At 41.4% G+C, this 26,296-nt stretch overlaps 2 protein-coding genes across 3 annotated transcripts; both read right to left on the bottom strand.

The window, feature by feature from the left end:
* Positions 1 to 576: 576 nt before the first annotated feature.
* Positions 577 to 2,447, bottom strand: LOC120415312 (uncharacterized). 2 transcript variants are annotated; one of them, XM_039576792.2, is made up of 3 exons: positions 2,354 to 2,447; positions 1,365 to 2,294; positions 577 to 1,306 (listed from the first exon to the last, which is right to left on the bottom strand). In XM_039576792.2, exons 2-3 carry the CDS (start codon positions 2,286 to 2,288, stop codon positions 623 to 625), a joined length of 1,608 nt encoding a protein of 535 aa, XP_039432726.1. In that variant the 5' UTR covers positions 2,289 to 2,294; positions 2,354 to 2,447; the 3' UTR covers positions 577 to 622. The 2 variants fall into 2 exon arrangements, with proteins under 2 accessions (XP_039432726.1, XP_039432727.1); XM_039576793.2 differs by having other exon boundaries at positions 1,365 to 2,305; positions 2,354 to 2,434.
* A 6,341-nt stretch (positions 2,448 to 8,788) lies between these two features.
* Positions 8,789 to 19,413, bottom strand: LOC120415298 (uncharacterized). The gene is made up of 4 exons (XM_039576769.2): positions 17,389 to 19,413; positions 17,269 to 17,331; positions 9,227 to 9,462; positions 8,789 to 9,167 (listed from the first exon to the last, which is right to left on the bottom strand). The coding sequence occupies exons 1-4, from the start codon at positions 18,994 to 18,996 to the stop codon at positions 9,029 to 9,031; spliced, it is 2,046 nt and encodes a 681-aa protein (XP_039432703.1). The 5' UTR covers positions 18,997 to 19,413; the 3' UTR covers positions 8,789 to 9,028.
* Positions 19,414 to 26,296: the final 6,883 nt, after the last annotated feature.

Genomic DNA, 26,296 nt, shown 5'->3' with positions numbered 1-26,296 from the left:
TCAAACACTCAAAGTCATTCAAATTTAAGGTTGAAAAACTTGTAGTTTTTCTTTGGTGCTGGCACTTTTCTTGTACCGAACAAGCACAAACATAACAAAAACTATCAGATTATTATCAACAACAGTTTTACAATACTTTTGATTGTTACAAGTCTCGTTTTTTTGCCAAAATGATTTTAAATTGATTCCGACCTTGTTCTTACATGACCTTGTTGCTCGATTGGAACCCCGATTTGACAGTTCGATTGAAACCCTGAGAGTGACATTTCGCCTCTCCATATAGGCTCTCTAGTTTTTAATCGTGTTTTTTACCGTTGTACATAAAATTGACATAGGGCTTTAGTACCCAATTGCTGCTCTTACTGAAGTTCCTACTCAAAGCATTCGAAAAGGTGAGGACCACCTACAAACATACATAAAACTCTTCTCCATTAATCGAGAAATTAAAAGTGAGAGTGTGTGCGTGCAACATGGAGTTAAAATTTTCAAAGTGCCATGGTAATCTTCACAGAAAGTTTAACTCCATGTTCCACACGCTCTCACATTTAATTTCTCGATAAGGTTCTTGTTTAGTCAAAGTTAGTAGTTTATTCATACCAAATGATACATTATTTGCACACTTTTACACAGAACGTGTAGCATACCTGAACAGTTTTATGGCTGCGTCAGAGATCTTTCTAGATTTGATGTCTACATTCAAATGAGAATAGTTTTCTGCAATCAATTGCAATGACTTGTCCGTTATAGCACAGTAGAAAATTTGTAGCTTTCTCAGCTGTGGAAATTGGCCCAAAATGCCCACAAATTTGTCGTCGATTGAGCTCATACCGAAGAGCTTCAGTTTCTCTAGTCGAGGACACTGCTGTAGCAACTCGACGAGCATCTCTGCGCAAATGTCGCACGATGAAATTCTTAGTTTCTTCAAACATTTCAGCTTCGCAGGAACGTTCATAACGTTTTGCAGAACACTGCTGCTGCCCAGATGCAAACGACGCAACGTTTCAAACCGTGCAGCAAATATATCTGACCAGCTGTCTAGGACGCATTCGAAAATATGTAGCTCTTGAAGATTGGGACAATTTGTCAAGAAGCGTTGCAAGCCGGAGATGCTAAATTTGTTGAGCTTCAAGCTGGTTAGAGTTGCACTGCCGAACTGTTCAAAATTCCAACGATCCTCTTCGAATCCCTCTAGATCGAGAACCTTCAGTTGACGCATTTCGGCCAGAAACGAAGGAGTCCCGCAATCTACCATGATGGAGCTGATTTCTTTCAGCTTGGTCAAATTTCGTCCGATTTTGCAGAGATCCTGTACGAATGAAATGATAAAAATTGAACGTACCTAATGAAATTGATGATTATCTTACCTCGACTGTAGCAATAACGACGAGATGCTCAATCGAGCCCTGAATTTGGCTAAGCTCGACTACCAAATCGCCAACTGCTTGACGAACTGCCACCTTTTTCAGCTGAAGTCGGTCCATGCTGGCCATTTGTTCCACCATAAACGGCGTCAACTGACAGTCTAGCTGCTGCAACGTTCCTTGTACCGATCGCAAAACACGACACACCTTCTCATCTTCGCCATTCTCCAGTTCGATTTCCAAATTCAGCTCTCTCAATCGAGTGAAAATATTTCCATAGACATCGGAAATCATCGCACAGGAAAGACATTCCAACTTCTCCAGCCGAAAGTCCACATTGATCTCTTCGGCTGAAGTAGATTCGACGTGGCCCAGAGACAGGCAAGTAAGGTTGGGAGTCTTTTTCAGCATTCCCAAAAGAACCGGTAGTGTTATCCTACAGCTACTAATACACAGTTCCGTCAACCCAGCGCCAAACGAAGGCCACCAGCCATCAACAGAGATGATCCATGTCGTGCGAAACTCGGCACGTGATGCCGGAAACAGATTTCCCGGCCGAAATTGTTCGTCCATGGTGCATTGGCCATCGAAAACAACGCAGAACTTCTTCGCCAAGGACTGGTTTTGAACGACGATCTCCTTCCAACGGTGGCAGGTCAACCGCACCTGCAGCAATGAACGCTTGCCCAAGTACCGGAAGATCATGATCCAAAGTTCCGGCGGAAGATCGGTCCCGTAACGGATAGCGGAGATGTACTGCGGGTTGAATGTTTGTGCTTGATGACACGCTGCACAGAGCCACTGCAGTCCGGGTGTTCGACCGGACGAGAGCAGAACGCTGGCCGTTGCCTGGTCCATGTTGAGGGCCCGGAATCGCTTTCGGCAGGGTCCGTTGCACGGAACTTCGTCGGTTGTCGAGAGATTCATCGTTTGCTGTGAATTGCCTGATAATTAGCATAAGAACACTCCTTTAAAGAAATAATTTGTCTTACTATAATTATAAACTTTTTCTTTTAAATTCCGTTGGAAATTCTGCTAAACGAGCTACTAAAAGTGTTTTGCAGGTTTTGCAATAATCGAAACGTGCCACTCAAAAAAATCCACATATAGATGCTACGTGAAAAATCACGTAACCCCGATTTTCCCCTCGCTAGGCTCGTTTTACGTGACACACGTAAAAATAATGTGAAAGTGTACCGGCAAAAAAAAATATTTCACGTTCATGTTACGTGAAAAACCTTATAGTATTTTTCTACCGGGAGTCTTCACATAGCTTCTATATGTGTTGTCACGTAACATCGACATGAACATATCTTTGGGTTGTTGGTTGATCAAATTTACGTGATCCAGTTAGTATGAAAAAAGTTCTCGTCCAAGAAGGAGTGCGGTGGTGAATCTGACGAATCACTTAGATTAATTTCAACGAAATCTTCAACAACCAACGGTAAGTGAAATTTGTTCTGACAGATTTTAATGCATTACTTTAAAAATATCTTTCTTTACTTAACAGGTAACAGGATTTTGATTCCGCGATAATCGATCGAAAATAGCCTCAACAAGATGGGAAGGTTAACCCACTGCTCCATCTAAAACCTTCCCCGGCCCACAAAGAAAAGCTTAATCCAGTTCCGCGGTCTCTCTGGCCACAAACCGGTGATCTGGTGACCAAAATGGTCCAGCAAGAGAAAGGACCTGCATGTAGACGTTCAGAATCAACCTCCGAAAGGCGAATCTGGCCGTCGGCAACGAGATCGAGATCACAAAGGCAAGGACGATCCCAGACCCGGATGAGACGATCCCACAGCCGAACCGGAAGCTGCATGCAGCATCTACTCAATCTCGCTGGCCGTTCCGTTCCGCGTTGTATCGTTTCGACTCTGATGGCATTCAGCAGTTTTCGGCTGATTGCATCGTGATGCATTCCAAAAAAAAGCAATCGTCCCGCGGCCTCATCAACCCATCTCAGCGAAGCAAAAGACAATGAAAAACAAAACAACGAAAAAATGAGACTTGCATTTGGTTGCTTGCCCACCGCTTTATTCCGGTAAAGGCTAGTGAAATAGTAAATTTAAATTATTTCAGGAAATTAACTATCAAAAATAAACAATGATGTATTTATGTTTATCTTCACCTTATTACATTAAACAAATGAATAAAAAGCAAAAAGGATCACACGAATGTCCATATAACTTCTACTAAAACATTCATTTAAAATTCAGGAGCTTATTCATTTAGCTTTAACGTGTGGAACACGTAGAATTAACGTGAAATGATCCGGTTAAGCGAATTTCGTTTCTACTAGCGTAACCTCGTAGAAGTTACGTGAAAACTCTAGTGGAAAAATACCACATAGCTTTCCACGTAACTTCAACGTGAAAGTTTTTTTGAGTGTGTTTTGAAAGCTTATATATATATATATATCCTCCGTGTTGACACCAAATTATACACGCAAAAACGAAATTAGATACACGCACGTTTAAAATCACTCAGTTTTCGTCTAAACCGAATACACTCAACCCCCGGTGGTTGGTCACTTTTTCGTTTGACACTTTTTTAGTTTGTACCCCGTTGGTTGGTCAAAGTCAAACTAAAAAGTGACGAACTGTCACTTTTTACACAGGCCTCACGCACACTATCAGAACAAACGTTTGGTAGTGTGTGTGAGCGCCGTGTAAAAAGGGTGTCAAACTAAAAAGTGACCCCGTTCGTTTGACAACAGTTGGTGTCAAACCATCGGGGTTTGAGTGTATTCCTAACCTACTCAGAAATGAGTAAAAAGGGGAATCTGTCAAATTTGAGTGAATTTCACTCAGATCTGGGTGAATATCACTCAGTTTTCGTGGAACTTTGAGTGAAATTCACTCAAATCTGACAGATGCCCCCTTTACTCATTTCTGATTAGGTTCGGGTTTGAACTTATGTTCTAGCATAGATTATTAATCAAGTAGATGTCCCACTGGGAATTTGCTCCATATACCCAGTTGGCGACACCCCTTTAGCGCTCTGCGCGCCACCACAGTCAAATTACAGGTACTAAATTGCTAAAAAAAATCGTAGCACTCTTGAACTTTTCAACCAAAAGTTTCATTGCATCAACAAGTGTCACTTATTTTGTTTTGCTTTTTGGTTCGTCAAGCTGTTTCCATGATAACCACGGTGGTGCTGGCTGTTGTTTGTTAAATTTCGACACTTCCCGGAACCGATGGTCCGCCAATGGTAAGAACAACAGCAGAACCGTTCTCTGTTTTGATTTGAACAACTTAGTTATTTTTTTATCTTTTCAGTTTGAAAACAAACGCAGTACCGTCAGCTAATGTAGTACCATAGTCGGTAAGCAGCAACTGGTTGTGCCAATCAATGGGATTCGGATCGTTGAAATCTTGTTACTCGATATGAATCACCAGATTTAACAGCGAAAATGGCGATAACATGGTTGAAAAGGGCCTCATCAGCGGTTACCACCCCCTCTGTCGCGCCCCACAAACTGTAACAGACCAGCCCCGTTCCCCCCTTCAAGATATGTACCGTGAAAAAAAACAAGATCCATAAAAAAATAAGATGTTTTATTCCCAAGAATTTTATATATATATATAAATTATAATTTATTGCACAGCAATACAGGAACAATGGGCCGCTTTGCTATCGGTTCGGGGAATGATGTCAAGGTGCGTAATTTAACGAGATCAGAGGCAAAAGATGGACGTTTCCGGTCGCAGTGTTAAATTTGTCCGGAAGTATGACAGCATCGACTGCCATCCAGGCTTCTGATTATAGCTTCGGGTTCAAAGTCGCACCGCTTCACCATCATTGTGTTTTCCGGAAATTCACGTAGCTGAGAAACTCAAAACAAGCTTTTTGATAAAGGATTATGTTTATTATAACTTTTTTTCTCACCTGCCTTTTTGAAGAGCACAAAACTTCCGTTCTATTGACCGGAAAATTCTAACGCTGACATAATCTGCACCACCAACATTCGATGGAACTAGGCTGCTCGATGCGGCAGAAAACGGCGCAGCAAGCAAATTTCTAAAACATTCGCGAAGCAAAGAGAACGCAAAATGCACGGTACGTCTTTGTTTTGACATTTCTTGGAAACAGCAGTTGCTAGTCGAGAGTTGCTTGGATATACCCGCTGAGCATTGAACTGAAACTGGGGAGGATTTTTTTCAATCGTTCCCAAAGGGTAGGTTAGTACCTGTGAATTGCCACCAGGTGTAATTTTGGCGTGGCGGTAGTGTCGCTAGCCCCAACAGCGGAGTGGCGTATCTATATATATTTAGTCTATGGTTCTAGCTTGTCAAATTACACTCAAACCCCGATGGTTTGACACCAAACGAACGGGGTCACTTTTTTTAGTTTGACACCCCTTTTACACAGAGTTCACACACACTTCCAAACGTTTGTTTTGATAGTGTACGTGAGCGCCGCGTAAAAAGTGACAGTTCGTCACTTTTTAGTTTGACTTTGGCCAAGCAACGGGGTACAAACTAAAAAAGTGTCAAACGAAAAAGTGACCAACCACCGAGGGTTGAGTGTATCGAGAAATTAAAAGTGCAACATGGAGTTAAACTTTCTGTCAAGCAACTGTGAAGTTTTCCTTGACACTTACAAAAGTTTCACTCCATGTTACCGGCTCACATCTCTCTTTTTAATTTCTCGATTAACTGAAAACGAACATCAGAATTTGCTGTGTAAAAATATTTATCGAGAAATGAAAATGAGAGATGTGAGCCGGTAACATGGAGTGAAACTTTCGCAAATTTTATTAAAAACTTCACAGCTGCTTGACAGAAAGTTTAACTCCATGTTGCACTTTTAATTTCTCGATCAACTCCAAAAAACTTTTAAAAACTAATCAACTTTAAAAAAATAAAAATATTCGAAATTTTGAAAGCCAAGAAAATCAACTAAATGAAAAATTTAAAATATTCAAAAAAAATTTTAAAAAATTAAACCCAGAATAAAAAAAACTAAAAAAAAACATGGTTATTATTTTTGTTGGTTATCATTAAAATTTTAAGTTTTTGGTACTTTGAATTTATTTTTATTGTTAAATTTTAAAAATTTTTGATTTTTAATTTTTTGAATTTTTATCCGTGTTTGCTCGCACCTACCCAGTCAACTCAATCGGAATTCTGAAACGGAATTCAATTCGAATCGTTTACGTATTCCGTTTCAAACGCAACAACCGATTCCGTGTGGGGTTGGATAGTTACATAAACTTTTAGGAATATTTGTCAAGAATCAACGCATAACTGTTGATTGTGAGAGCAATTCCAGCTCAAATCAGGAATTTTTCTGGTACTTTTGTACCCGACCCTCTAAGATTTCAATGAAACTTTGTAGACATCTGGAGTTTTTTTTTGAAAAGGACCAATAAACCAAATTTCCAGTTTTTGTTTTTTGGGTGTTTTACTCCTTACCCCTTACTCAAGGCGGTTTCAAAAACACCCAAATCAAGGCTGTATATCAAAGGTACTCGTCATCTTGCTGTACATTAGTGTGAGTGCATGACTCTGTGCCACTAAAACCAAAACAATAACAAAAGAACAATGGACCGTGCCAGGAAAACCAAAACATAAACAATGTCAGTGTCAGTGGAGTGAGAGAGTCAGAGATAGCGATTTTGACAACCGCACTACTACACACTCAATCGCGAGTACCTTAGGTAGAAAGCCATGCACCCAAATAGCAAAAACTGGAAATTTGGTTTATTGGTCGTTTTCAAAAAAAAAAAAAAACTCCAGACATGTTATCCTAGGCTTATATAAGCCATTTTTGTGTATATGGAGCCAATAGTACTCGAAAATAACATTTGAGAAGGTCGTAAGGTGTTTAAATATTTTTGTATTTTGTAATTTAAAAATTACTGTATCTCGAAGCCGTTGCGTCGTATCAAAAAGTGGTCTAAGACAAACTTTTAGGAAATTGGACGGGCTTTTTGAAAAAAATACACTGAAACAAAAATACACCCCACTTCTATGAGATTTTTTTGATTTTTAAGTCTAAATCATAAATTTAAAGGTGATGTCACGATTTTTTTTCGTTCAAAATTTTTGAGGAAATAGCCTAAGATGTGACCAAAACACTGACGAAAAATGCAGGATGGTATGCCTTTTCTAAAAAAATACAAAAATCATTTACTAAAACTGTTTTTTTGAAAAGTGGTCTAATTTTACATAAAAGTCTCTATATTGACCAATGTCCTATGTCCAATTCTTGGAAAGATACAGCGGTTTTTGAAATAAAAATGTTAAAAAAACGGATTTTTTGGTGGTTTTTGGCAATTTTTATATGACAGACTTGGTTTTTCAGTCTCGTAAATATTTCTACCGGAAAGCTCGTCCGATTTCCCATAAGTTATATCTGTAAATACCTTACGTATACACAGTTTCATTGAAATCGGAGAGGGTCGGGTACAAAAGTACCAGAAAAATTCCTGATTTGAGCTGGAATTGCTCGTGATGGTTAATAAGAGCAAAAAGTGGGATAAACCATATATTAAATCTCAGAAAAAAAAACGCAAGACACTGTTTCGACAAAGATATTGTTTATTATTAGTAGCTTTGCTGTTTGTTTTTATTCCTTTTTTACATACTCTTTTCCTGCATAAAACCTAAACAACGAGTAGGCATTCATAATTTACAATATATAGCTATGTAGTTTGTTTGTTTGTTTTTTTTTTAATGAGTTTTTTTTCTGTTTGTTTCCTTTTGTTTGATATACATTATGCATGTAAAGTGCGCGTGAATGTGGTGCGATTTGTTTTACTTTATTTTACATTTCCAGGCCATTTAGCTTTTTTATTCGTGAATGTGGTTCTGTTTTAGCTGCTAGCATGTTTGAAAAAGGTGTTTTCCGAAACTTTTTTTATTGCAAAAGAAAACTTCAAGTTTTGTGAAAATGTGGTCAATTTGAGACTTGAATTTTGTTAGGTAATTTTTACTGTTTTTTATTCTTCTATTTCTCAGTCGGTCAGTCTTTTCACTACCAAAGTGCTGCTGCTGCTGCTCTATTTCACGCAAAAATGTAAGGAAAAAAGAGTGAGAGAGCTCGTCCTCAATATGGAAAGACATCTGGTGAAGCTGCTTGCGCTAATATGTATTACGAATTTTGGGTGTTGCTGGCTGTGCGTGCGAATTGTTCATGCTGCTGCTGTTGCGACTACGTTTTTTTTGTTATTTTCAATAGTGTTTCCACCCTTTTCTATTTCTCTACTGCGTTTGCGTTATGATGAACGAAAAAATGTGGCTCACAATTATATTGCGGAAACTTTTATTGGCGTTTTTGCGTGGTTCTTCCTAAAGTTAAATAATTTTATTTGATTTTTCTTCATTTCGTGACTCAATGTTCCAAAATTTTACCAATTTGGAAGAATTTTAAGTGGTTTTAAGAAGGGGAAGGGGCAAGCTTTCTTTTTATATATATATATATATAATTTAGCTTGCGCGTGGCCAATCGTATCGTAAAAAAAATAACTAAACTAAAAAACAAAACATACATCACAGGATAAGTCATTATTTTATGAATCAATTTTTATGGTCGTTACGGATTGGGTTAAAGGGCGCGCCGACTGGCCGACTCTCGCTGTTCCGTCGGAGTGGCCTCTAAGAAAAAAAAAAGACACAAAATCACATGCAAAAACCTAAGAAACAATTCGAGCGAGCTTAAAGGGCCGGCCCCAGCAGATCGTCGTCGTCGCTATCCGACAGGAAATCCTCCGGATGGGTCGTGATGTCGATGCGGTCAATGTTCTCGATCGTGCTGGCCATCATGCGCAGATTGTCGACGCCGGTTAGCAGTTGCCTGAAATCATATTAAACTCAATAAAATTTCACCTAAAACATCAACAGCAACCAACTCACCGCAAATTATTCTCCGCCGATGCCGCCGCCTGGCGCAGTTCCCGCGAGAGTTCCTGGGCGCGCGAAAACGAAGAGTGACCACGTCGCGAAGGGCCCCCCATCCCGCCGGAAGTGCGAATTCCGGACGGGCCCGGACCACCGCCACATGCGCCGGCATTGTCACCACCCGAGGCACCGCCCACGGCACCTTCCTCCTTCAGCATTTCGTTCTCAAGCCGCAACGCTTCCATGTCGCTCTAGGAAAAAAAAGTAATAATAATTTGAAAAAATGCTTTTGAAACATTCCGTTTCGTATTTTGTTGCTGAAAAAAAATATGTTTTTCCAAGTCACGTGGCGTCATAACTCGGAAGGCGCGTCGACGACATTTAAAGGATAATCACTTGTGTCAAACTGCAGAACAATGTCCAATCCAAAAGTCGATTACCGGCAGCGGAATTATGAGAAAATCGCAATTTTCAGTGTTAGAACGGGCTTTGACCTATCTAATCAGAACACAAGACAGAACACAAGATTTAAATACATAGCTCCATGGGCCACAGATGAAAAGCAGAAACAAATCATCATCACTTCGCAACTCTCAAAGGCCCCTACCATGCTGATCAATCACGACGCTGGCCACTACCAGTGGTAAGATCATGGAGAAGTGGATAGGGATGTTAGTCCAATACTTGCATAGTAGAGGCACGCTAGTTTTGGGGAGTTAGTAAGTTGGGTACCGTCAACTACTGGCAACACTGCTACGGAAAGGTCGGCTTTGTTTACGCTCCCGCGATTTCGGTTAATTTATTAATCAATTTCAATTTTTCATTACTTTTTCCGGTAAATACGACCTTGGTGCCGTTGGATCGTCGCTGGGATTGTGGAGTCTGGTCGGAGCTGCTTAATTTGCAGAGGAAATTGACTCTTCCCCCTCTCCGGGAGGCGAGCTGAGTTGAGGTTAGGATGTCGAAACGGCGCTCGAACACTGCCAAGGCAGGGAAGGAGTCGAAATCGAACGGTGACGTTGCCCAGCAACTTGAAGAGATCTCAGCTAAGCTATCCAAGCTCGACGAACTGGAGAAGCTGAACCGGGATCTGCTGGGGCAGTTGCTCAAACTTTCGCACAGAGTGACCGAGGTCACCGTGGAAAATCGACTCCTGAGGCAAGAGATCGAGGACTTGAAGCAAGAGCGGTTGCAGGAGGAGGTGCTGATCAAGGGCTTCAAGCTGCAAGGTCCGGAACACCACCAGGAAGTCTTTCACAAGGTCTGCGAGGTGATCGGGGCTGACGTGGCGGAGAACGTGAAAGAGGTTCGTCCGCTGATCTTCAAGCAGAACCGGAAGACAGACGCAGTGCTGGTGAAGTTCTGGAGGGTTGGTGACAAGCACCAGTTCATCCAGCGAGTGCGGGCTCTCAAGAGGCCCATCACACCCGGCGACTTGAACATCAAATCGATGAACAAGTTCGTCTTGATTCAGGACCATCTGACGCCGGAGAAGCAGCGTGTGCATCGGCTGACTTGGGAGCTCTGCAAGCTTGGACTCCAGAAGCCTTGGTTCTACAAGGGTTCTACCTGGGTCACCCACCCCGAAACCCAGAAACGACTCCGCGTTGCTGATTCCAAGGACGTCGACGAGCTCCAGTTTCTTCTGGTCACGCAAGGGAAAGTCAACACAAACTCCAACCTCGACAATCAGGTAACGGTATCAGACGACTAAATGGAAGATATTGAGCAATATTTAGACTTTCAACATAATAACAAGTATTTTGACAAAATTGACGATTACGACAGGGAATTTCAGAACTTTAACGGTATCTCAATTTTACAAGTCAACACGAGAAGCATTAACAAGATTGATCGATTTGACAATCTTAAAACTCAAATCTCAAAATTAATTTTTAAGCCTCAAATTATTGTTGTCAGTGAAACGTGGGTTCCTATTAATCTAATTCAACTTTACAATATTGATGGGTATGAGTCGTTTTTCTCGTGTAGACGCGATGGACGGGGAGGGGGATTAGCTGTTTTTGTCTCAAAAAAACTTAATTTTTCTGTTACTGTAAATCAAGAGGTCTTTTCTAATTCTAACTCTTTTCATTTTTTGCAATTAATAGTTACTGGTTCTTCTAACAAATCACTCATTATTTCTGCGTACTATAGACCCCCAGATGATACAATTTTAACTGATTTCTTGCAACATTTAGACAGTACTTTAGATTCCGGTGATTCTGCACATGTAGTTGTGGGAGATATAAACATTGACTCTAATTCCTCTTCAAGGAAACTCGATAAATATTTGAATATAATTTCATCCTTTGGTTTGCAATAACAAATACTAACTTAACGCGTCCATCTAGCGAATCAATCATTGATCACGTTTTGTTTAACTATCATGATAATTTTTCAATAATCAACGACACCATCTATAATCCAGACAGCGATCATAATTTTATAATTTCATCTATCGATTTCACTCTTAAAAACAATCCACCTGATATTAGATACAAACTTCATACTAACTATACTAAATTGCAACAACTTCTTGAAATGAGATTCAGCCCAGCTTACATGGGTAACTACGAAGATCCTAACGCTTTTTATGACTATTTCATTAATACCTTGACCAAATCTATATCGGAGAGTACAACTAAATACTTAATTAAAAATTAAACTTCTGCTTGTCCATGGGTCAATGATAACTTACAGTCTTTATACAACTCATCTAGGAATCTAAAGAAATCAAAATTGAAGCTCTTTCTGATAAAATTAAAAATTGTTCAAGCATATTATATCAAAATTACTATACAGATAAATTTTCTGGTTCAAAATCCACTAAGGATATTTGGAATAACATTAACGATGTTCTTGGTCGAAAACATAAAGATAAAATACCTAAAACTATGACTAAATTAACTGATTCAGGTGTGAAAGTCACAATTGATAGCCAACAAACTATTGCAAACGAATTTAACTCTTTTTTTACTTCAATTGGCAAATCATTAGCAAATAACATTCCTAAAACTTTGAACGATGATATTAATAAATTTCGTACTTTGAAAAACTGCCAACGATCTTTCAACTTAGAGCCTACTAATGAATACGAAATAATTAATCTTATTGATTCTCTTAGTAATAACACTAGTTGTGGACATGATAAAATTTCTGCATTTATTTTAAAAAAAGTAAAGTTAATTATTGCCCCAATTCTCACTAACATTTTAAATTTATCTATGGTTAATGGTTTCTATCCTGATCAGTTAAAAATAGCTAGAGTTACACCTATATTTAAATCCGGATCCAATTCACTTTTTAATAATTATCGTCCAATATCTGTTCTTTCCTCAATAAATAAAATTTTCGAAAAGATCCTTTTTCAAAGATTAAATCACTTCTTAATTAGCACAAAATTTTTTGCACTCAACAGTATGGGTTTAGACAGAAATCTTCTACAACTAACGCAGTAATTGACTTAGTTAATAAAATTCAACGCCACTTAAATGATAAGGAGGATGTGCTTGGACTGTTTTTGGATTTATCTAAAGCTTTTGACACCGTTGATCATAATATTTTGTTAGCTAAACTTGAACGGGCTGGTGTTCGTGGTATTCCGCTAGATTTGTTTAAAAGTTATCTATCTAATAGATCCCAGTTTGTAAGTTTTGATGGTATTAAAAGTAATATTAAATTTATTGATGTAGGTGTTCCACAAGGCTCGGTTCTTGGACCATTATTTTTCATAATTTACTTAAATGATTTAGCATTCCTATCTCTTAAAGGTAAATTGAAACTTTTTGCTGACGATTCTTCTTTTCTGTATAATAACAAGTCTGCTTCCGTAAATGATAAAAACTTGCACGATGATCTCAAAACTCTTGTTGAATATTTCCGAATTAACAAATTAACTTTGAATATTAATAAATCAAATATAATAAATATTAAAAACTCTAATCGTTCCATTCCAAACAGATTGACACTAACAAAAAACAGTTTTCCTGATGTTAAAGTCATAGATGAATGCAAATATCTTGGAATTATCTTAGATAACAGACTTAATTGGTCACCTTATATAAATTCATTATTACTAAAGCTTAACAAAATAACTGGAATCATTTATAAAATCAAACATAAATTACCTTTAAGCGTCCTTTTGTTAATATATCATTCATTGTTTAGCTCTCATCTTTCGTATATAACTGCTGTTTGGGGTAACGCATGTAACATTCTTATTAACAAAGTTCAAATTGCTCAGAACAAATTCTTAAGAATAATCTTTAACTTGCCAATCCGTAGTCATTCCGTTGATTTGTACACTAAATTCAAAAATATTTATCCTGTAAGAGGCATTTACATCATTCAATCATGCTGTTTTATTTATTCATGTTTAGCAAATCAAACTCATAGTAATACAAAATTTGAACCCTCCACTCATAATCATTTTACAAGAAACCACGATTCATTACAGCGTCCCAATGTTTCAACTTTAGCTGGCGAACGAAGTATTACGTTTAAAGGTGCTCAATTGTATAACTTTTTTTCAAACAAGTTTGGTGATTGCTTAAGCCTATCTATTTTCAAAAAACAGCTAACCAATTTCCTGTCTGAACCGGCTATCCTAGAGAAACTTCTCAAAACCTACGATTTCCATATATAATAATTTCTTTTTTTTTTCTTTTTTCTTGCTTCCATTTCGTAACTGAATTGAACTGATACTGTTGCTCTGCTTGTTCTTTTTTATCCTTGAATTATTTGATCCTGCTTTGCCTTTTCTTTCTTTTATTCCTTTTCAGATGATTCAGCCAGGAGTGTAGGAGTCCAGCTCAACCGAGCTCCTCGCGAAGATGGAGCTCTGGATCCAGCCGTGTTATTTGTATTTTGTCACTCATGTATTTATGTTTTGTATTATGTGTTTACAAAAAGAAGTAGGTTTTTGGTGCCACTGCTTTGGTGGCTTTTCCTGCCTTAAAAAAGTAAAAATAAAATTCAAATTCAAAATTCAGTGGGGGTGACTATGGGTCAAAAAACGATACACCTCTAGTATTTTCTTAATAACAAATTCAATTTAAATCGGAAATCTTTCAACGTAGATTTTTTCTTAGATAGTTTACTAACATTTTCCCAAAATACGGTGGATTTTGATGAACACTACCTTAAATGCCAATTGTTTGAAAATTGACCCAATCTCACCCCTTAGAGGGGGTGACATTGGGTCCAATGAAACTAAAATGATGCTCAAATACAACGATATGGTAAAAACAAGTCATCCAACAGTGTTTCTTGTTCGAGGGAATCGTATTGACACGCTACAATGTTTGAAGTGGATATTTTCAAACATTTGGGTAGTTTTCGAGCAATTCTAACAAAAATATTAGAAAAATGATTTTTCGAGAGGTCATTTTTGGCCAAAAACGTACCCCAAATTAAGACATCTGCCAAAATAACAGGATTTGTTCTAGGAACGAGATTTTTTCAGCAAAGTCATCTTAAGATGTCCCCTACACAACCCTTTCAAAAGAATTCATTTTCATTGAGAAGAACCTGAGAAATGGTAAAATCCGTAAAAAATCACTTTGACCCAATCTCAAATTTTTGAAATCTCAAGCAGCCGGCTGCGGAATTTTTTGTATGTTTGGAAGGCGAATTCCTTCTCATTGGCATATTCTCACTAATTTTCTAGAAGTAACAGTCAATAATAAAAATAATCAGATATTTAGAAATTCAATAAAGCAAATATTCTTAAAAGTAAAAACAAAAGTGTAAAGCAAAAATTTAGAACTTCAGAAATTTAAAAATACTAAAAACATCAATTTTTCAAATCTGCAATTTAAAAAAATAACTGATACTTTAAAAAAATATAAAAAAATAATAACTGATTACTTTAATATTCCAAAATAAATGAAATAATAGTATAAAAAATTCGAGGGTTAAAAAACTCATGGCTTGAAAAAGTTAAGAAATCAAAAGCAGAAATTTAGAAATTCAAACAATCAGCAATTTAGAAATAACAATAAAATTCAATGTTAAAAAAAAATAATAACAATAATTTTTTTTTTAATTAGAATTTAAGAATTTAAGAACCAGATTATGGATCTGGATGAAAATTTGGGAGGTTGTAGAGCTCAAAAAATGCAATTTTTGAGATAAATAAAAGATATGAAAATGAAAAATTTTGACCATATTTTCATTTGAAAACTGTGTATTTTGTTGAAAAGTCTGGCCGCATCCGAAAACAGATGGATATTTCGAAATTCGGTCTCAAAAGTCAAAGTAGTTATGTCACAGACATAACCGGAATGGCGTAGACTACGTAAAGTTTTGAGATGTGGACATTGAGTTTTCCATATCTTAATTTTGAAGAATTAGCTAGATACTTGAAATACATTAACGGAATAAGATATTAAATGGGAGATGGACCCCCCGACAAAACAGAACTTAACACTCCAGTCAACTCAACTGTCATGTAACCATACTTTGAATGTGTTGGTAAATCTTTGACTAGAAAGCCTTATTTAAACAATGGAAACATCGAATGGAGGAGAGAAAAACGAAAAACGATTTTTTCGCGAACCGAATGAAAATTTGGTACCATAATGTGGGGGAGAGAGGGGTTCAGAAAGCTGTGCAATCCGTCACCCCCGAAGACCAACACTAGTTCCTGAAAGGCATTTCACCGACTCATCACGGGTGGGACGAGAGACGGGGAGTTAGGCAACTCTTTCAACAGTTTGGAATTGGACACGACGCAATTCTTTCAGAAGCGCTCGCCGCGAATGCGACGAGCTAGTTGTTGTTTCACAACCAAGGCTTGAATCACGAGAGGCTCTTCAGCGGAAGGCAGCAGGCGCGCGCCTCATCTCGTTGATGCCTCGTCCCGGGTGGGACGAGGGACGGGGAGTGGGGCAACTCCGAACCACGGCAACCACGAAAGATCCAAACGGTCCGGCCATCGAGAGGCAACTGGCTGACGGTGACGACGAGAAGGCGATGCGCGCTTCTTTTCCAGTTCTGGTCCCTCTCTCCTGCTGCTGCTGCTCTGGGCTGAGCTTTCCTGCTGCTGCTGCTGCCGGTCCGACGTCTGAGACGTGAATGATAGAATGGGCTCTGGCGCGCGTTCTTATATAGCCTTTCGGCCCTCTACTTCCCCTCCTTTTCGCGACCGACACTCGGTCGCGTTGCTCGGATAATTTTCCCCTCAAAATAGGTACTTGACATTCCCGTCCGTGAGTGGGAAGCGCTCATTTTGCTTACAAAATCTGTGCATTTTGAAAACATTTTAAAACATTCAATTGTTTCAATAGTTAAACTATTTTGCCAACAATGAAAGTTTTATAGCAAATTGCTGAATAATTTTCGAATCGAATGGAACATAAATCGTGTCGATTCGATTAGAGGGAAGGAAGATATAAGCGTTTGACGGATGACGCAGTAATCCAGGGCCTTCGGCCCGGGTTTTTTGGAATGACACCCCAGTACCTTCGACAAAGACGTAAGTCTACGTCAAAATGACCCTTGTTCAGCACACCAGCTTTCAAATGCACTTGGAACAATCAAAATCGAAAATAGGGGAGCCGAGGATTACGCGACACAAAATTTGGCAAAAAATTTACCACACACGGACATCACTCGAACTCCACGGAATTTATTTTCTCAAAATTCGAGGGTTGTAGATAGGCGAGTTCTGTCAAGGTGAATCGATAGAGCGTCTAAAATCGATGCAGTGTGATTTTTTGACGATTTTTCCGAAGAAAATTCATGCTGAATCGACATATTTACAAAGATGAAAATGACGTCCAGCCTTAAAGTAAAACCTATACCTTTCTTTAGTAAGAAAGGCAAAACGCATACAACCAAAATAGAGTGATAAATAGCTCAATAAAATGTGAACAAGCAAGTTTCTATCAACAGCTTTGCAAAATAAGCTGTTTAGGTATATAATCAAAAACAGCAAGTTGAATGGAGTTAGGAGCGAATGTTTAACTTGCCAAACATAAGAAAATTTCCCCTACCATCTTAAAACTAAGATCACTAAGATAAAAACTTTGAGAAATTAAATTTGTACTCACGGTCAGCTTCTTCATTTTCTGCCTCAGATTTAGCACTTGAGATTCCGCAGTTGCTGCCCTCAGCTAAAAATAAAACAAGTTTCAATACTATTTCTTCAATGCTCCCAAACCCCAACTCACATAGCTCTTGTCCAGATTCTCCTCGAACCCCTCCACCCGGTGGGCGCTACTTTTGGCCACCTCCAGCGCCCGCTCCAGCTCGGCTATCCGGCGCGCCTGCTCGGCCACGACGCGCCGACTGTCGTCCAGGTCCCGCCTCAGGCGATCGTTCTCGGCCCTGGCGTCCGCGTCCGGCGAGTTAAAGTGGGGCGGCGTGTCGTGCTGCGTCACGTCCGCCAGCCGTCCGCTCGAGTGGATGGGCCCGTCCGAGAGAAAGTCCGGCAGGCGGTGGATTTTGTCGGCGGTGGATCCAGTCGGGGGTGGCGAGTGGGCGTCGCGGAAGTAGCTACCGGTGCCGGTCAGATCTGGTGGGAGATCGGGAGCGGCGGCCGCCGACGGCGGCGTGGGACGTCTTTGAGGGACGTTCGGTGAGGTGTTGCGCAGTGGAGTCCGGTTTGTCCGGTGTGAGGCGGACGAGGAGCTGCTGGGGCCGGCGACGGCCGCCGTCAGGTCGAACGGCATGTCGTTGATGATGGGGCCGTGGCCGCGGGAAGTCGCGTCCGGTTCTAGATTGTTGACGGCAAAGTCTGGCAGATGGTCAAAGTCTACCGAAACTGGGGAGCCACTTTTCGGGGAACCCATCTGATTGTACCACTGCTCCATGACCAGGTGGTCTTGGACGAAGTCGGGCAACGCCGCGGAAAACTCAGACGCACCAAGGCGATGACCCGCGGCAAGATTTTCCCGACTCCGGCCGCCTCCGCCGTAGTTTGGCGAGTTGTGAAGATTCTGCGAGCCGACGAGTCGCGGGGACTCGGCCGACCCCGGACTCTCCATGTCGTAGTTTGAGTAAGACCGCTGCACGTACTGCTGTGAACCGCCCCCTACGCCGCTTCCCGCGCCAACTCCCGACCCGGCCCCGCCCAGCGGGTAATCCGAGCTAAATGACGAGTTGTTGCTCCGGCTGTGGTAGATGTTCGCCGCCATAAACTTGTCGTCGGCCAAGTCCGACAAGCTGGACTGCGAATCAAAGGACGGAAACCGGGGCGAACGCTTCATCTTGGACTCGCTGCTGAGCGTGTTGACCGACTGGAACTGCGGAATTTTCGGTTTGGCCCCGGTCGTGCTCGTGCTGTTGTGCAGCGAACTGGTCGTGGCCGATTTGGACGGCGAGGCGCCACTCGTCGACGGCTGGGATGACGAAATTGTGGCGGTGCAGGTCGTTACGGTGGCCACTCCGTTGCCCCCGTTTATGCTGGACGCACTCCGGCTGTGGTTTATGTTAGCTGCTGCGGCATTTGAGGATGAAGCTCCGGCTCCGAGCGAGGAATCGCGCTTCAGAAAGTGCTTGAAGGAAAACGGATTCTCCTCCCGACGGGGCAGCTCGTGAATCGCTCCCACCCCGTCCGACTCCCTCTGCTGTGAGGACTCGCTGGTTCCTTCAACCGCCGCAGAGTGTCCTCCTCCCTGACCGTTAGTCCTCCCGTTCAAATCCGGCTGCTGATCCCCGCTGACCAGCCTGCTGTTGTGCTGCTTAAGTGCCTCGGCCGACGATGACGAACCTGCGCCACCGCCAGCTCCGCTGGCCAGTTCATCCGTCAGGTTGATGTTGTTGTTGTCCTTTGCCATGGCTTAAAACTAAGCGACTTTTTTCAAACAAACCAAATCAATTCCTCGCAACTTCGAGACGTCGTCGCCAATTTCACTCGCCAAACTTTTGCTTTTCTTTTCGTTTTTTTGGCGAGGAGAGTATGAGTAGTGCTGAGCAACGGGAAATTTTGTGACTTTTTTTTCGATCTTCCTGATGCCCCAAACCCCCAACACGTAATTGGCGAAAACGGAACCTTCTCGGCGATGAACCCCAACGGAACTGGGTTTACTGTGCGCCGTACGACTTCCGGCGACGAACGGACCAGCACTCGGAGCGGTGCGACGAGTTTTTCACGTAATTTGGCGAGAATTTTCCTGCCGCAGGCTTCTTTTTGTGTTGAACTTGGACTTTTTCTTCGAATCCTTTTTGCATATTTTGGCAGCTTTGACAGGTGTTCGAGAAGAGAAGGAGGCACCAAAAAGGAGATCGCGATTAGTTTTGGGGGGTAACAATGCGAAAGGGAGGATGGGTGAAATATTTCATGTCGTACACGATGGTTACGGAGGGGAATGACACTCGTATATTTATCATCATCGTATCAAAAAATGTTACTTAATCCAAGGGGTTAGACTCTCTACACGGTTTTCGGAGGAAGCGTTTGTGTTCAGGGTGAAATTGGGTGCGCGATGGTGCTGGCGGTGTGCGCGCACTCAATTCACGCGCGTAGCTGTCACAGCACTTTTTCTGCCAAACTGGCACCACTTCATTTTGAAATGTCATAAGAGGCCAGAACAGAGATTGCTTACTAACAATGAGATGTGCTGACCTGGCCCTTGGACCTTGGCCCGGGATTAGAATTCCGCGAACGGAAGAGGAACTGGCGTTAGAGAGGCAGCCGGCTCCACCGGTAAAGGACACCATATATGGTATAGGTTCGCTTCATCGATGACAAAGCTAACTGCTCTGGCACCCCGGAACGAGCTTCAGTTTCGCCAACGTGGCAAAATTCGACGAGTACATCAATGTGGTCAAAAAGGCTGGTGATGGCGATGACGAAAACCGCCGGTCGAGGAAAAGGACAGCAACGCTGTTATCACGAAAGTGGACGGAAAGACAGGTCATGGAGGCCGTTCCGGTGCAGTGGATGGGGTAGAGTCTGCGGGTCTAAAACTAGGGAAGAGGCGAACATGCTTTATCAATTGCTGGTCAAGCGCAAGTGGAAATGTAGCAAGTTGTTGAAAATAAATAGAATATATTTTAATAAATGAATACTTTGCCGATTCGAACAGCTTCGATTTGTTTCTGTCGAGCGCCATGTTACTGAGGTAGTTTCTTAGCGTTTCAAGATATCACTTGGCACATTCGGAAGAGGAAGACGTGGAAAATATAAAACAAAATAGCGGGGATAGCCAAGGATTGTTCATCAGATTCACGTCTTGCCAGTTCAGGAGATACACCGAGGGATACACTAATCTCTGTCGGAACGGAATAAAAACACAAAACCTTGCGACGGTGGCATCGCGATCAGCGGCGTGGTTGGTCTGATTTTTGGCCATCTGCTACTCCCAGAAGAGAAAATGATCGTCCAGCACGGACTGATCGAGGCCGTGTACGCCACCATCTGGTACTAGTTCTTGCGCGGTGTCCAGCCCGACGACAAAGTGCTCGAAGTGCCAACGATTCCGACCAGTTTAGGTGCGCTGAAGGATAGCGAAGCTTGACGCCGTATTGCCGGAGAAGCAGTGAGATGGACCGTTGCTAGGACTGCGAGTGGTTAAAATAAAGTAAACGGCAGGACCGTTCCGTCCCACGAAGACCTCCAATCAAGCTCAAGTTTGTTTGTAACTAGGTTTGTAAACATTGCTCAATATGACGTTTCTAGAAGTGTTGCCATGTTTTGAGAAATTCTTTCTCCATAATGGTGCGTGATGGTGCGCGAGGGTGTGAGAAGCGTGTGCGCACAGTGCGCGGCTGTTTTCCTCGGAGCACGCACAGCGTGCTGAGTGTCCAACTCCTGACTTAATCCACCATTAGGTGGTTGGCGCCTTCCTCACATTTAAAGGGTGCTATCCAAAATGCAAAAAGTGCGTAAATAACACTTAAGTGCTTATAACTTTTGATAGGGTTGTCAGATCTTCAATATTTTGGACGCGTTAGAATGGTCTTTTGAATACCCATCCTACGATAGGTCGCATGAGAGTTCCGGACAGCGTTTCCATCAAAATATCTGAGATCCGGCCTCCAAAAAGTACATAAATAACTCTGAAGTGCTTATAACTTTCGATAGGGTTGTCAAATCTTCAATGTTTTGGACGCGTTGGAAAGGTCTTTTGAATACCTATGCAACCATAGGTCGCATGAGAGATCCGGACAGCATTTTCATCAAAATATCTGAGATCCGGCCTCGAAAAAGTGCTTAAATAACACTTAAGTGCTTATAACTTTTGATAGGGTTGTCAGATCTTCAATGTTTTGGACGCATTGGAAAGCTTTTTTGAATACCTATCCAACGATAGGTCGCATGAGAGATCCGGACAACGTTTTCATCAACATATCTGAGATCCGGCCTCCAAAAAGCGTATAAATTACACTTAAGTGCTTATAACTTTTGATAGAATGGTCAGATCTTCAATGTCTTGCACGCGTTGGAAAGGTCTTTTTAATACCTTTCTGAAAATGTATAGCATGACGGACTTTCTTACAAAAACCACCCTTTTTACAATCTTCCGGACTTTTGCTAAAATCATTTTTTTAGCATAACTTTTGAAGTACTTAACTAAACTGCATAATAGCGACTTATGGGACCTCAAGACGGATCGAATGACGCCAAAATGGACAAAATCGGTTCAGCCAATGTCGAGATAATCGAGTGACATTTTTTTGATCAACATCCCACCACACACACAGACATTTGCTCAGAATTTGATTCTGAGTCGATAGGTATACATGAAGGTGGGTCTAGGAAATCTAAATGAGAAGTTCATTTTTCGAGTGATTTTATAGCCTTTCCTCAGTAACGTGAGGAAGGCAAAACCGAAGTTCGTCTTGTAATCCAAACATATTGCACGTATTAGGCTAGTACGCTGATCGGAAGGAAAGGGGTCAAGAAATGGCTTTACGAACAGCAGAACAAAGGAGAGGGAGTGATTTCTTGGGGCTTTTCTTCACCCTCTCTGGCTTGCTTTAGCTGCCGCTGCTGCCCATTTGATTTTTTTCTTGCGGTGTATGTACTTCGGAAGAAATCGGTCAACAAAAATTTCAATTTTTCAGCAGTGGTAGCGAAAGCAAGCCAGAGAAGGTGAAGAAAAGCCCCAAGAAATCGCTCCCTCTCCTTTGTTCTGCCATAGACTAAATATATATAGATACGCCACTCCCCTGTTGGGGCTGGCGACACTACCGCCACGCCAAAATAGCACCTGGTGGCAATTCACAGGTACTACTTTTCGATGTTTCCAAAGGGAAAGTGAGTTTTCCCCAGTTTCAGTTCAAGTGTAACGGTTGCATCGTAGCAACAGCTGCTTTTAAACTTTGCTTATTTTCTGTCAACATTTCAACTTCAAAGCGTTGGATCCTACAAGATCAACCCGTTGCGGGCGTTTCCGACCACCAAAAATCCCACGCGCAGAACCTCCGACGACACGGAGTGTTCGCAGTGAAGACGTGTCAGCAAGTGAGTAGAATGAAATAACAGAAAAAAATATTTATGGAAAAATTTAATGTTTACAGGCCTCATTAAGAAGGACCTGTCACCAATTCAACCACGGCAAGAGGAAACTGCACAGCGATCTAGATGACCTTCGGCGCTTCTAGATTCCTTCGGGCCTAATTCCTCAAGAACCACTCTGCGTGGCTACCTCCGTTGCCGGAATAGTCGCCCATTTGTCGGGCAAATTGGAACACGTCTAATCTAAATCTTATAACATGCTGGACACAACGATGAACAAAATTGCATCGATTTTTGCTGCAACGGGTTTCTTTTAGTATTTTATTGATTTTGAAGCATTCAATATAATAATCATGACTCAAATAGAAAGATTATCCAACAAGCGAATCGAATTTTATTTGTCTAGACTTTGAAACAGCTCCTCTTTCTCCAGACGATTAAAACATGTTTATTGTATGTTTCTAAACTGTGACGGTGAAGCGATCATGGTCCGCGAGGGGACAAACTGCAACTGGGGGATCCGCACCTGGTTCGGGAGGAGGCAGCACTCGTCCAGCATAAGATCGTTGGGATTGAGAGCGAATTTGGTGAACAGACTGACTAGTGAAACTAGAATGTCCAGCTTATTAGGGGCAGTATCCAGTTGCGGAGATTCGCGGATACTGTTGGATGCGACGATGTCCTGACTGATGTCAAGCCCTGCTTGTTGGACATCACAATGCAATTTTTGGGTAGTTTAGCTAATGTTGATCGCCAAGTCGGTGAACTACTGGATCGACTTCTGCAGACTCGACTACCCCACAGAAATGTTCTTGGCCGCTAGATTATCACCAAAACTCCCAAGCTCGATAAAAAGGGGGAATTTCCATACAAATTCCCCCTTTTTCTCGAGCATGGGAGTTTAGGTGTTTTTAAGGAGCACCTTGTCGACGTCCTGTACCGACTTTGAGAGGCCACTGAAAAGAAACACCCAAGTCAGATACTTTTAAGAACACAATTTAAAACAAGTCTTTACTTACTGGTTTTTTCCCTGTAAATTATCGTGCGAGGCCAAATTAAATGTTGATAAAGGTGGTCATGATCGAGTGCAGGGTTAGCAAGTTTAAAAGATCAATATTTGAGACCAAACCGGGAGAAAGCCGATACGGAGGATGATTGTCACGCTACGGGAACTTCGGTGCCTTGTCAAAACACCTGCTTGCTTCGGGCCTCCGCAACGGCTTTTTCTTCGCCAACGTTCCTTCTCCTAAGCCCCGCTCCACCGCCGGTTTTGCCTCTACCACCCTCTGCCTCTGGCCGGGGATTGACGCAAACCTGAAGATTTCCCCCCAGGGGAGTCGCGATCGGCTTGAAGATATGACCCTTGTCAGTTCCTTTATTATGGCCAGAGTCTTCACTGCTACTGCCTTTGCCACTTGCCCTGCAGGCCGAAAATTTTTCACGATTACGCGGGGATAAATTATATAAAAAAAACAGATTGTTCAAACGCGTGTTGAACCAAATTGGGTGACAGTTTTTTTCAAAAGCAAAACAATCGGCAAGTGCACAGAGTACTATGATTTGTTTACCCAAATTAGTACCTGTAACTTGACTGTGGTGGCGCTCGGAGCGCTAAAGGGGTGTCGCCAACTGGATGTATGAAAAAATGACGAAGTGAGACATCTAGGTAATTAATAATCTATGGTTCTGCTGTTTCTTGACCCCTTTCCTTCCGATCTCCATACTAGTCTAATCGCTTGTCATTTTTGTCAGGTATGTTTTTTATTCATTTTTATTGCACTAAAAGTGCAGAAAATCGCTGGCAACAATATCTGCAGCATAATCTGAAATGCCACGCGGCGTGTTATGTTGAGAGAAATGGACAATAACATTCACCTTTTTTGACTTTAGGACCTTTGTGGCGTGCGTTGTGGCCATCCATTTGCTCACAGCAAAACTCAAAGGGCATGACAATAGCCATTACTTAAATTGATTCACCGCCAGACCCTCGCCCACAACTAACGAATCCAACATATTTTAGTGCACTCGAGGGTTTCCCAAGTAACCATCCAGCATTAAGTCTAGTATGCAGATCGGAAGGAAAGGGGTCAAGAAACAGCTTTACGAACAACAGAACAAAGAAGAGGGAGCGATTTCTTGGGGCTTTTCTTCACCCTCTCTGACTTGCTTGCGCTGCCGCTGCCGCCCATTTGATTTTTTTCTTGACCGGTTCCTTCCGAAGTGCGTATACCGCTTTAAAAGAAATCATAAATTAGCTGTTCATCAGCATTCACCAGCTAGCTAGTCATAAAAACAGCTCAGGTCAACACAAATGAGCTCTAAAACAATTGCTGTAGGCTTTGCTGAAATGCAGGCAATTAATGCTGCAGCTAGCAACACTGCTGGATTTTTTCTCATTAACTAGCAACACAGTAAGGGTGTGAAAGAGAGAGAATGGAGCAAACGAAAATAAAAATATTTCTTACTCGCTCATCCCTTAAGGCTAGTCTGGAGATCGGAAGGAAAGGGGTCAAGAAACAGCTTTACGAACAGAAGATCAAAGGAGAGGGAGCGTTTTCTTGGGGCTTTTCTTCACCCTATCTGGCTTGCTTTCGTTGCCGCTGCTGCCCATTTGAAATTTTTCTTGACCGCTTTCTTCCGAAGTGCATACCTTACATTAAATCAGAACAACAATCACAAAGCAGCGGAAAAAAGATCCGCTGTCAGTTGGTGGCTGAGGTTCATCATAGGGCTTTTGGTGGATTTTCTTGACATAATTTGAACTGTCAAAAATCCACCAAAGCATCTACCGGTGGATATTTGGAGCTTAACATTTCAAAAGGGCACATAACTTTTGTAAACAATAGTGAATCCCTTTCACTCGAATGACAGTTTGCATAAGGTGTGAAGGGGATACACTCTTGTTTACAAAAGTTTTGTGCCCTAATGAAATGGAAAGCACGATTTTTCTACCACAGATTTTTGTGCGATCAATGTGGTATATGCTTTGGTGGATTTTTGACAGTTCGAATTATTTCAAGAAAATCCACCGCGGTTAACCAAATCAAATTAACAAAAGCCCTTTGAACAAAGAAAAACTTTACCCGCTAAACGTTTCATCGACATTGCATGTAAAAACACCTATGAAACGTTTCAAAAAGAAAATCCACAAAAAATATTATATTTAACAATACGACTCGCTGCATACCACCCTGAAACATTTCCTTCCCCCTTCTTTCAACGCGCGCCCTGCACGGAGGATAGGCATTACACGAAATCGAGTTCGATTACACGAAATTCAGTTCAGGTACGATTACATACTTTCGTGTAAGAGGGGTCGAACTGGATTTCGTGTAAAATCGAAATTGAAATGTTTCACCGGGTGAAAATTGCATATTGCCTAGATTTGGGCGTTTTATGGCCTATCTACAATCACTTAGCTTAGAAAATTTCACTTAGCTTAGGAATTTGAATCAATGGAAATGAAGCCGAGCTTCTACAATGGAAAAGTAATCAAATTAGAAACTGACGTATGGTTTGAAAAATTTCAAAATCTACGGTAAGTTGACGTTTCAATATCAAAGGTAAACAAACAACTGCATAGCAACGTATATCAGCCCAGCAAAATTTCTAAGTTGATTGTGGATGACGGCCGTAAGTTGCGTACTTTCCTAAGTAACTACTTTACTTAGATG

Source organism: Culex pipiens, chromosome 2 (assembly GCF_016801865.2).
Source record: "Culex pipiens pallens isolate TS chromosome 2, TS_CPP_V2, whole genome shotgun sequence".
Classification (NCBI taxonomy): domain Eukaryota; kingdom Metazoa; phylum Arthropoda; class Insecta; order Diptera; family Culicidae; genus Culex; species Culex pipiens.
This window is presented reverse-complemented; position numbering and strand designations above follow the sequence as displayed.